The following is a 12,072-nucleotide window of genomic DNA, read 5'->3' on the forward strand; positions in this document are numbered from 1 at the left end:
ACCAAAATTTCCCCACATCTTCAAATTTACCTTCTCAGCTTATAAAGGTAGAGATTCCAAGAAGCATGGGTGCTGAGTCTGCTCTTCGCTCTTAAGAAAGGGGGGAGTGGGGCCGGCCTGGTGGCTCAGGTGGTTGGAGCGCCGTGCTCCTAACGCCGAGGTCGTGGTTCGATTCCCACATGGGCCAGTGAGCTGCACCCTCTACAGCTAAGATTGTGAACAATGGCTCTCGCTGGAGCAGGGCTGCTGTGTCCTACACAACTAGACTGAGAAACAATGGTTTGAACCGGAGGCGGGGGAGGCGGGGGGAGGCGGGGGGAGGCGGAAGAAAGAGGAAAAAAAAGGAGGGGGGAGTGGACATGTTATTCATGAAGGAGGGCCTTCTCCGCCCCTCTGCCGGGCAGGGCCCCGGGCCCCTCACACACGTGGCCAGGGAACAGCAGGACCACTTTGTCCCCTGCATATCCTCTGCTCCCCCAGCCTCCTGTGTCCAGGTCACGGGCCTGAATGGTTTTTCCTCCAAAGTGAACTTAGCGATACTGAATCCGTGCTCCTTGTGGCATGTTGGTGACATTGGCACCCACTCACCTGCGGAGCACACGCCTACCCAGGAGCTGTGACCTCTGCAAGTGTGAGAGGTCAGACAGTGATCAGACACTGGGTTGCTTGTCAGTAGTCACAACCTTTACTGATTGATGTTGAGGAATTGAGGATTGGGAAGAAAATGTTTCTCACCATTTGGTCCAGCTCCTCCATCGAGAGATCCAGAAAAGAAGTGGGGGCTCCCTTTTATCCTTTTACTTACTAGTCCAATGCTACCATCCCCACTGAGGCCCAGACGCTGGTGTTCCTGCCTCCGACCAAGAGCAACCCAGCTGCCTCTGTCTCCATTTCTCATGGACCAAAATAAAATGTCTTAATTTACAGAGGTCTTCATACCCATCTTGGTACTTTGAATGTGGCTAATTGGGTGGATCCTCACCTCTTTTCCTACCTGGCGGTCCCATCAGACAGTTTTCAATTGTGTTTATAAAAGTCATTCTGTAAACAGGACTGACATGCCGCCGCCTCCGTTGGTGACAGCAGTGCTCCTTGTAGCAGTGAGGGCTTGGCTGGGGGTGGGGTGGTTTGCAAAAGGCTCACGGTGCTCAGATGTTCCCGCCCCTGCCTTTACGAGTGCCTCAAATGACCAGAGGTGAAGTGCTGGCTACTTGTATAACCTTTCTAGAAAAGGGACCTCAAAAGCCTTTCCAGGGCTCGCAAAGCCAAGCAGCCCTGCCAGCCCGGCTGTGGCAGATGAGACCGTGCCAGGAACAAGGGCTGAAGTCCAGACTGCACAGGAGGGTGGCCTCCATGCCCAGTATTGACTGACCAGTACTCAGGCTTCTTGGGGAGGAGACCTGGCAGGTTTCTCTGGGGTCCCTCACTTCGACCCGGGCAGGCTCTTAGCAGATCGTAGCAGCTCAGTTACAACATGGCTTTCCCTTGCCGTTGTGGAAACCGGCTGTTTCCCAATGAACAGTTCTGGGGATTGTGATGCCTGGGCTAGCATCTAGCATGGAAGCAGGAAAGGGAGGAATGCAGTGCTGGGGAGGGGGATGTAATTTAAAATAGGGTGGGGAGGACATTTCTTGAAGGTGGAGAGAAAAGAAAATAGGAGTCAAACAGCTGTCTGGGGAAGGAACATTCCAAGCAGGGGAAGCAGCCAGTGCAAAGGCCCTGAGGCAAGTGTGCTCATGAAACAGGTTGGTCAGTGTAGCTGGAATGCATGGGCAAAGGGCAGGAGGAGGCGTTAAAGGCAGATGGGTCACGTCCGAGAATTGTGTAGACCACAGTTTGGGTTTTGCTCGTGATAAAATGGGGAGCCCTTGAAGGGCTTTGAATCCAGGCCTGGTCTGATCAGACACTGGTTTTATGGAATCTCTGGTTCTGCTGGTGGAGATGGTGGGGGAAGTGATGAGCAGGACTTCCTCTCCAAGGGGTGGAGGGTGCTTGGAATGGAAGTCAGACTCTTTCTGTGCAGGCACAGGTGTGTGTGCTGGAGAGACATCGTACCAAGCCTGATGATGACAAAGTACGTTGTCACTATGAGGTGTCATCAAAAACTACGGTGAATGTTTAAAAAACGTATTAACAGTAAAAGACACATTGCCATTAATCCCCCTCAAAATACTCCCCCTCGCTTCTATCACACTCACCCCACAGTTCTTGCCACTCTCTGCAGCAGTTCTGGAAGCCCTCTTTCCCAGTGTCTTTAGTTGCACTGTCATGGCTGCCTCGATGTCCTGAATTGATTCAAAACGTTTACCTTTTATGGTCATTTTGACTTTGGGAAAGAGCCAGAAGTTGCATGGTGCTAGATCCGGTGAATAAGGTGGATGAGGACACATCGGAATGTTTTTATTTGACAGAAATTGCCATACCAGAAGCCATGTGTGTCGCCGAGACTTTCCATTGTGATCACAAAATATGGAGAATGCTGCTGCCGAGTGCCATCCAAAGGCAAGGCAGGGATCTTCAATACAGGAAGCGGCGTGTCAAACCTTAGTAAAAGGGTGTGACAAGTTTCAACTTGTTTGGTGCAGTCAGTTGGGTATGAGCTACAGTTGAGAGAAGGAGTGTTTTAAAGTGTGCTGTAAATCACCTTCCATCATGACAATGGTCCGTGTCACACACATCGCTCTGGTATACGGCAATTTCTGTCCAATGAAAACATTACACTGTGTCCTCATCCACCTTATTCACCGGATCTGGCCCCATGTGACTTCTGGCTCTTCCCTAAGGTCAAAATGATTCAGGATATCAAGGCAGCCACGACAGCGCAACTAAAGACACGAAAGAGGACTTCCAGAACTGCTTCAGAAAGTGGTAAGAATGATGGGATAAGTGTGTCCGAAGCGAGGGGTAGTATTTTGAGGGGGATTAATGGCAATGTGTTTTTGCTGTAATACATTTTAAAAAAATTAACCATTCACCGTATTGCTTGATCACACCTTGTATCTTACAGAAGAAGAAACTGAAGCATAGAGGTATGGCACTTTGCCCCAAGGTACCCAGTCTTTAAGGCAGCGCTGGATTGGAACCCGACCATCTGCGCTCCTTCCCCGACAGCTCTGTACTGGGAACCCAGGGCTTGCTCGGCTTCCTGGATGGGGGGTGCTGGGCAGGGGATTCATGACCCAGCTGCATCCAACTGGCTGGCCAAGTGTCCTACAAATAACCTTTCTTGCCCCAGGACCATGTAATTTATTAAAGAGCTATGATAGTCAAGTTCCAGCAAGCCAGAGGTGAGGGCTGCAGAGTAGCCGGTTAGCTCTGTAACCAGTTACTGAATGTGCCTTGCCATCTGCTGAGGGCCTTTTCCAAGATGACAAATTCCTTTCTGGCGTTGTCCAGCCAACTGGAGTTGTGGACCCCAGCTGGGCAAAATGAGCGTTTTAGGGAGAGGGACAGTCCCCTCTAGCTCAGCCCTAGGACAGCTCTAGCCAAGTTTTTACAAGTTCTTTCTGCAGGGAAGGGTCCTTGGTGTTGCTGAAGGAGTGAGGAAGCATGGTGCTCCCGTCGTCTCTGAGCAGAGTTTTATTGGGAGGACTTTGGCTCAAATAGGAAATCCCTGTGTCTCCCCCTTCCTGCCCTCGCTTGCCCACTGGGGCCCTCACAGGACGCAGCAGGTGCAGGAGATGGGCCCATGCTGCTGGAGCTGCTGTTGGAGCTGCTCCTTTTCCATCGTCAAGACCTTCACCTTCTCCTCCAGCTTGCTCAGCTCCGCTGTCCACTTCTGAGGGGTCATTGTAGAAACGGGTGTCTAAGCTGACATTGCCTCAGGCCCGCACACCCTCTACTCAGAGTGAACTGATGGAGGCAGGCAAGGCCCAGAGAGCCTGGGGCGGGGGTGCTGCTCGAGGCCACTGTACTGGCACTGCTATGTGGAGAAGCCAGGTTCCCTGGCCTGCAGTCACCCGTGGGGTCCCGAGAGAAGCTGCCTGACCTGAGGATGACCCATCCTCTGCAGCCTCCTTGAGTACCAGAGGCAGGCTCAGGTGGCAGCCGCCCCTACGCACTGCCCCACTGCTGTGTCCTTCCCTCTCTAGCCTCTGCCTTCTGCTTTTCTGCTATCTGACGGCTTCCCTCCAGCACGTACTGCCACCCCCTACTGTGAAGGCCTCCCCTCAAAATGCAGTCTACATTCCTTGGGGTTATCTCAGAAGGTCTCAGTATTCTACTCTCCTGGTTCCCCAGCCATGCAACAGTGGAATACGGGAGGTAGTGGGGTCATTTCTGTACACTAGGGGCATTGGACCACCAAGGGAACCTGAGGGCTCGCCCAGAACTGTTCAGTGAGTGGTGAAGGGGCCCAGCGCCAGCTTGGCACCCCCATCGCATCCACCCAGTCTTGGCTGCTTACCTGTGTGCACCACTCCTGGATGGCGTGGATGGCCAGTGGGCCCTGGATGCTCCCGTCCCGCCGCAGGAACACCTCCCCCTGGTCTGTCTCGTAGAGTTGCGGCTGCGCCTGGGCCTGGTCCTTGGGGCCGTGCACGCTCAGGCGGATCACCTGGGTAAAGGCAATAGCAGCTGTGGCAGACGCTGCACCAGACTGTTTGCAGCCCACATCTCTCCTTGCTAGCTCCTCCTGGCTCAGTCTTCTGGGGAAGCCTGGTGGCGCTAGAGCAGGGCTGTTTCCACCGTTTTCTCCAGTCACCCGTTTCCCTGTCGCCCGCCGCGCCCAGCACTGCACAGAGTAGATGTAGAGTGATGACATGGTGAATGACAAAACAGCCCCAGAGGACTTCTGTTCCGCAGCTCACCTTGAGGGGCGTGTTGGGGGCGGAGGTGCTGACCACCGGGATGAAGGTGAGCGTGTAGGCATCGGGGAAGACCTGGGGCCTGAAGCCCTGCAGGATGGAGTCCACCAGGATGCGCACGCGGTCCTCGTCGCGGTGGCTACAGCGGATGCCCTGCACCAGGCCGCTGTCCTCGACGCCCACGAACAGACTACCGCCCTCGCTGTTGAGGAAGGCGCACACGTAGCGCCGCACGTGGTGCTTGAAGGTCAGGCTCAGGTACTCGCCGCCGCCCCGCTTGAACTCCAGGTTGCGCGTCTCGCTGCCGAGGAAGGCGCCCTGGAAGAGCCGCTCCTGGCCCCGGATCTCCTGGTGCACGATGGCGCTGTCCGAGCGCGTGCCGCTGGGTGGGTGCCGGGAGCCAGGCTGCCCTAGGGCCCGGGCAGGCGGGGTGTTGACTGGTGGGAGGCTGGGGCTAGGGCTGCGGCCGGCGCTGGGGCCGGAGCTGGGGCCGGAGCTGGGGCCGGAGCTGGGGCCATTGCCCTCCTCCTGCTGGTGTAGAACAAGAGTTGGGAGCCGCGACCAGGACAGTGAGGGGGACAGACTACCAGCACCCCCACCTCCAGCCCCCTGGGGCCCAGCCCACTCAGGCAACCTCTTGTCCCTGCCCAGGCGGAGGGGTCTAATTCTGTCTGACGTCCTGCAGCCAATGCAGGAAACTCAGCTGAGTCAAGCATTTGAACCAGCCACTGCTCCTTTCAGGCTGAGCTGCCCTCTTCCCAGGTGGACTGTGAGATGCACGGCAGGTTAGACGAGTTCTACTTCCCGGAGCTGGGAGCTCGGACACCTGTGGGCCAATCTCTTCCCACTTGGGTTGTGGATAGCCCTCTGAGGCCCAGGACTGGATCATTTCAGGAGATACCTCAGTGCCCTGAGATCCCGATGATAGAGCTTCAGGTCTCTGAACTGAGAGGGGTTCCCTGAGACCCCACCCTTTTCCCGATCTCCCTGAAACCTTTGCTGATCACTGTTTGGACCACTGGCCAGTCCTGAATCTCAACTTTCCTCGAGCTCCCCTGAATCCCCTCCCACGGTTTCTGCTCTCTTTGGGGGCTCTGGCTGCTTTCTTGGTCTGGGCCGCATTGGTCCGCCCCTCACTGGACTCTCTACCTCTAGGCTCTCCCCATTCCATCATCCTCTTTACCGACCCTAGATGCGAGTCAGATGATCACTCCTCCCTTACTGGGTTCTGTGCTGCCTTCCGGGCTCTGGCAGCGGCTTCCAGGGCTGGGAGCTCAGTGTGGGCTGGGGCCTGGTGATAAGGGCCATGTTCTACCAGCCCTGCAGCTCCCAGAGGAGACAGATTTATCAGAGATGTGAGAAACTGTCATACAAATACGAATCAGGCTCACAGGCCTTGAAATGTAAGTCACAGAGCCGTTCAGTTCTGTAACAATTTAAACACCATGGAGTTTGCACGCCTCCCTGCCCCATCCTCCCCCCAAAAAAACAGATACCAAAGATCACCTGTCTCATGGAGTGACCTGCACAGCCTCAGTGACCTGACTGTGTCCCCCCGTCCCCCACAGAAGCCAACCTTTCAGTCCCACTCTGCCTTGGTCTCACCACCCGTGGTGGCCTGGCCTCTGTCCTATGGCCCAGCTTTCTTCCTTAGTTCTTCCTGCAGCCTTCAGCCTGAGCTCCAGGGACACCACACTGCCTGCCCTTCTGCATAGGATGCATTCTGCCTCAGTACTCTGTTTCTCTGTACGAGCCATGTCTCTGCTTAGAACTCCTGTCCCATGCGTAAGTGCCAGCCTGGATTTCACTTCCCCTGCTAATCTGTCCCCAGCAGTGAAGACCTTCCTGTGTCCTCCCACAGCTCTAGGAGGCCAGCTTGCAGCTCTGTCATTGGCTGTGTTGGCTCTGCTCATAGACGGAGGGCTCCTTGAGAGCAGGGCTGAGCCTTGGCTCCCTGCTTTGCTATCTGGCACAGAGCAGGTGTTGATATTTGTCAACTGAATGAAGTGAGCCAAGGAGAAAATCAGGACTCCTGTGTGACCTCAGGCTTGGGCTGGCTCAGACCCAGAGGCCTAGCTGCAGAAGGACCCAGGGAGGAGTCCCATGCATTGGCCTTTCTTCACGTGCTTCCAGGCTGGAGAAAACTGTAAGGGTGTTGTCCCTCTGGGAGTAAGTTGGCAGTGCCAGCTTCAGGCCACAATCATTTGGGTAGCAGCCTCCAAGTTTGCAGATTTGTCCCGTTTCTCACAGACACCCCTCTACCGCCACCCAGCACAGGTCTCTCCCCTGGAGTAGGCTCGGGGGCTTGCAGTCCCAGTGGCTGTGGGAAAACCCCCCACTTACCGCTCTGTGGTTTGTGGGGTCCCGGTCCTCACCCAACACCAGCTGCTTCCCGCGGGCCACCAGCTCCTTGAGGATCTGGTGCTCTTGCAAGGCTGTTTGCAGGCGCCAGGGGAGGGAGGCCAGGGTGTCCCCATGAGCGGCTACCTGCACCAGCGCATAGGCCTTCCGGGGCCGCCTCACCACCTCAATGTGCTCCCGCGCCACTGGCAGCTCCAGCCGCTCCAGGGCATCTCGCAGCAGGCAGGAGAGCACTGGTTCTGAGAACTGGGGGTTCAGGTGGCCCACGTAGAGCGTGTGCTTGTTGGGAGCCACCTTGAGGCCCGAGTCCTCAGGCAGGGACTGTTCTGCAGGGAGCTTCTGCGGGGGCTGCTTGCCTGGGGGCTCCATGAGGGGCTCCTGCACCTGTTAGTGCTGAGCTCTTCCTGGGGGTCTCTGGCACAGAGACCTCAGAAGGGCTTCTGTGATTCCTTAGCGCTGGCTGCTCCTCCCAGGGCCCTGGACTCTCAGCTTGGCCCAGAGCCTCCCAGGGGACTCAAGGGGTGCCAAGGCTCCTGGGAGTTTCACAGATTGGCAGGGGCTGGGCAGAGCCAGAGAGAGAAAGGGCAGAGGGCTGGCAGGAAGGGGCCTGCCACCCACGCTGGGCGTAGGACAGGAAAAGGAAAGTTAGGCAGGGCTGAGCCAGAGAACAGAGCAGTGAGCCTGCCCTTCCATTCCACAGAAGGGCAGACTGAGGAGATATGCCCAACGAGGGACAGAAGGGACCAGGACTCAGGTCGCTGAGGGCCCGCCGTATCCTTCCATTGGCCCAGGGGTCCTGTCTTCCTCCCCCGTCCACAGGCTTGGGGCCTCCTAGGTGCAGTCAGGATTTCCTGCCCACCAGAGATAACTGCTGCCTCCAGACACCAGAGAAACCTCTTCAAGGGCCTTTGGAGAAAAGGTTTTAACCCAGAAGCAGGAGTGGCCCCACTGCTGCTTTTGCTTGCCTGGTGTGAGCCTGGAGTGAGCCCAGTAGATGCTCTGAAATAGTCAGGCTTGGGTCAGAGGGTTTAGAGCAAAGGTTCTTATGCTTTACCAGAAAAATGGCATATAAATATATATATAATTTGAGGAGGCTCGTGGAGTTTCTTTCTAAGAACTCGTAGTCTAGACTGAGTCCTCTGTTTCTGGTTCAGAGAGAAGTGAAGAGGGGCAGGACGAGGAGCAAGGCTGGGGCCCTGCGTACCCCCACTCCGCCTCCCACCAGGCCAGGGGCCTCTCTCCTGCGCTGTACAAACACACCAGCCCCTCCACTTACCCCCCCACACCCAGCCTCCGGTCAGTGTGGCAGGTACCACCAGCCTGCATCTTTTCAGATTGGCTCTTTGAGGGAGTCAGGGCTTGGGGGCCACTTCGGCTGGGGTGGGGGCATTCCGGGCAAACAGGAATAGGAGGAAAAGGGAGGCCTATGGCCCTCATGTCCTGATGATTCCTGGGGGGGCTGTGTGTGGGAGGTGCCAGCGCTGAGCTCCCACAGCCCCCTGACCCCTGGCCAGCAGCTCCCAAGGGCACTTGGGGGCTTGGCATGGGAGGGCAGGGAGAACCAGGGCTGTAGGAAGTGGGAGGGGCCTGTACAACCACCTCTGTGATCTCATGGAGGCAACAATGCCTTCTCTGCCAGCCTCAGGAACTCAGGCAGGAAGGGTTGGGAAGTCAGTCAGGAGGTCCCCCCCACCCCCCCACCCTACCCCCACTGTAAACAGATCCGTACAGCTTGGCCCTGGGGCTCCCTCTGGGCAGCTCCTAGAACCCAGGGGCTGAATATGTACCTCCTTCCTCTGTAATGTCTCTCTAGGCTCTACTGCCCAGGCAGGTCCCTGGTGCTACAAATCTCCCCCCCTTGTCACCATCCCAAGCTCCACTGTGCGCTGATAGGGCCCTGCTACTGCCAGGATTGACCAGAATGCACACAGGTGGTTCTGGGGCTCTCTCTGACACCAGGCCCTTCTCTACGCCAGAGACAGAGGCGGCTGTCCAGAAGAGCCCTGAAAGATAGGTCAAGGCCCTTTTTGGGTGTACCCTGAATGAACAGCACAGCCTACGAGACCCCAGTGTCCAGGAGTCTGGAAAACCGGGGCCTGATGGAGACCACGGTTAGAACCTCACGGTGGCCAAATGGAACAGACATTCTAAGTTAATCATGATGTCAGAACTACTCACTGGTGAGCGCGAGCAGGGCCCTCAGAAGTCTGCTCATTCAAACCCCTCAGAGCCAGATGGACCCAAAGAGGAAATGACTGACCCAAAGCGTCACAGGAAATAGCTGGACTGGCTGGAACCTCAGCCTTGGCCCTGGAAGTCAGATCACTGGGCTTCAAATGCCTACTTTGGCACTTCCTTCCTGGCTATGTGATCTCAGCTTAACTTTCCTCATCTGTGAAACGGGTTTGTTGTGAAGATGGAATGAGATCACTGTAATTCATGTAGAGCAGTTTGTGGGGCGCACAGTAAGTGATATAAAAGTGTTACTATCAATTTATAGGGCACCGCGCTGCTGCCCCCTACACCTTCTTCTAAGGCCCCATGAAAAACAGGGATGTGTGGTCCTGGACAAGAGAACCTGGCCCCCGGCCAGGCTAGGCTGCGTCTTTCCTCAGCCCACGAGGATGAGGATGAGCCCAGCCATGGAGGCTCCTGGGAGCTGCTGACCCCGAACATTGTTCTTCCCGTTCAGGCCCGTGTGGCTGCTGTGCTCACTGCTGCCTCGCTGCACCGGAGCGAAGCCCTCTGAGGGCAAAGAATGGACCCCCACAGTGTCTTTCTGGGGGCGCTGAGCAATGCTGGGGCCCCAGTGGGATTGCTGGAATTAGAACTCTTAAGGATCATCTTGTTTGAGCTCCTCATTTGCCGTATGAGGAAAATAAGACCAAGAGGAGGGGCTGACCTGCCCATTGGAGGCACAGTGATTTGGCTGTTGACTGATTAAAAAGACACTGGCATCTATATTGTTTTTTATTTATAAACAAATCAACATAAAACAAGTCCAGATGGCAGCAGGGCAGCTGTTCTGCTGACCTGCTTGCAAAGGAAGCATGCGGACAGTGCAGTGGGTGCAGCCCGACTCCAGCCTGGAGACCCTTCCCTCCCACCCACCGTAGGGCTTTCTTGGCCTAAAATCACTGGGTCCAACCTTCTTCTGCAGCAGTTCTGGCCAGGGCAAGGAGCTGTGGAGGGGGCAGTGTGGGGCAGGGGACTGCAAAGGGCCCAGAGGAGGGGGAGAGGGCAAGGGGACAGGGACCCTCTCCTCCCCACGTGGGGTGTGTGGTCAAGGCTTTCTGGATCTGTCGATCCCAAAGGGAAAGTGCCCTGGGGTCCGTCCCCTGTAAAGGGACCACGCCTCTCTGGGGCCGGGGCAGGGCAGTCTCTCGCCTCCCGAAACCCCATGTCTGGAGTGAGAGGAGTGGGAACTGAGGGCTTGCCCGAGTGCCAAAAACAATAAATTAACAGTAAGAAAAGATCTTTTTTTAAAAAAGGTAGAGGTTTGCACCATGAGTGTGGAGTCTGGGGATTCTGTGAGGAGAAGGCAGAAGCTGGGGGGCAATGGGTGCCACACCAGGCCCAGCAGGTGGTGAGGGGACTGGGCAGGAGTGTCAATTCAGGGCCCCATCTTCTGAGTCCTCCAGGGTCGGCCCCTTCCTCCATCACTTGGAAGGCGTTCAGTCTAAACTCCTGGTGAGAGGCCAGCCAGACGTGAGAAATAAATACAGGGGACCTCAGAGCCGAGGCAGGGCTGAGGGGAAGAGCAGCGCAAGCCGGGGCCCCACACTCTCCCCTCCTTAGTCCTTCATGGAAGGAGGTATCATGACCAGAGGGGGCAGCAGGGGTGGCTCCGCACCGCCTCCTGGAGTCCTCGGCAGCCCTGAACCCCATGAGGCGCCCGGGAGTGGGCTGATGGCCCTCCTTGGGAGAAGGGGCCACCCCGCCTGCTCCGCCCTCCGCAGTCCAGGCTGCGTCTCCCTGTTCAGAACTTGCCCTGCTTCAGCCGGTCGATGTGGTAGGAGAGCTTCAGCGCGGGCCCCAGCTTCAGCCCCATGTACTTCATCATCACGTCGCTGCGCAGCAGCAGCAGGGCCTTGCCATCGATCTCCTGCAGGTGGGAGGGGGCATCTCAGAGGCTGCTCTGGCTGCCCAGGTTCCCAGGAAGAGGCCACCCAGGGAAGTGCCAGCCACGGAGTCCTGCGAGCCTGCTGTGACACTCAGGCCGCCCTGCTCTCCGCACCTTCTGTCTCCAACCATCCCTTCTCCATAACATCTGCTGAACCCACCGCACTGAGCTCGTCACACGTTTGTACCAACTGCCGCTCTCTGCTGCCTGAGGCAGTCTCCCAGCTCCCAAACCTCTGAAATCCCGCTCAGTTCCCTCTCTTCCAGTCAGTGAACTTGTCACTTCTCACAGCCTGAGTTTATAATGACCCTCCACTGGAATTCTGTGAGTCCTCGTCCTTCCTGAGTGGCAGGGACCCTCCTGAGTGGCAGTGAGCTAGGCACAATGGAGGCGCTTCCTGAGCAGCTCTGGCACCTTCAGGCCTGACCTAACCCAGTGGCATGAGATTTAAATGACCAGTGAGAGGCAGCACATCTGTTCGGAGCGCCCAAAGGGCAGAGCAGCACCAAGCAGCAGGGGCTACGGGGAAATGGCTTTGAGCCCCAAGTCAGGAGGATGGCCACTGCAGGGAGAGCACAGCAGTCCCTGCCGCAGGGCAATGGCGCTTGAAGAGATGGTGGAGGGGCTAGGAGAGGACGGGGGACTGATGAGGGTGGAGAGTGGGGGGCCACTTGGCAAGGGGGTCTGTACCTGGGGCTGAGGCCCCTGGTTCTCAGGCCAAGGCAGGCAGATGGGAGAGCACTAGCTCCTAGGAAAAGAGGAGAGCCTGTCCCCGAGACTGAG

General features: G+C 56.8%; 2 protein-coding genes across 12 annotated transcripts in view; both read right to left on the reverse strand.

Moving 5' to 3' along the window:
• Window positions 1-3,655: 3,655 nt before the first annotated feature.
• Window positions 3,656-7,896, reverse strand: SLFNL1 (schlafen like 1). Its single transcript, XM_033115542.1, has 4 exons — window positions 7,149-7,896; window positions 4,809-5,336; window positions 4,406-4,555; window positions 3,656-3,778 (listed from the first exon to the last, which is right to left on the reverse strand). The coding sequence occupies exons 1-4, from the start codon at window positions 7,533-7,535 to the stop codon at window positions 3,656-3,658; spliced, it is 1,188 nt and encodes a 395-aa protein (XP_032971433.1). The 5' UTR covers window positions 7,536-7,896.
• Window positions 7,897-10,123: 2,227 nt separating this feature from the next.
• Window positions 10,124-12,072, reverse strand: part of SCMH1 (Scm polycomb group protein homolog 1) — a 146,401-nt gene continuing 144,452 nt past the window's right edge. For 10 of the 11 annotated variants that reach the window (XM_033114029.1, XM_033114037.1, XM_033114035.1 and 7 more), the window contains one exon: window positions 10,124-11,271. In XM_033114029.1, coding sequence (XP_032969920.1) covers window positions 11,146-11,271 — 126 coding nt within the window. In that variant the 3' untranslated portion in view covers window positions 10,124-11,145. The remainder of the gene's footprint in view (window positions 11,272-12,072) is intronic. The other variant, XM_033114028.1, reaches the window with a different exon arrangement.

The sequence above is a fragment of the Rhinolophus ferrumequinum genome, chromosome 9 (genome assembly GCF_004115265.2).
Source record: "Rhinolophus ferrumequinum isolate MPI-CBG mRhiFer1 chromosome 9, mRhiFer1_v1.p, whole genome shotgun sequence".
NCBI classification, from domain to species: Eukaryota; Metazoa; Chordata; class Mammalia; order Chiroptera; family Rhinolophidae; genus Rhinolophus; species Rhinolophus ferrumequinum.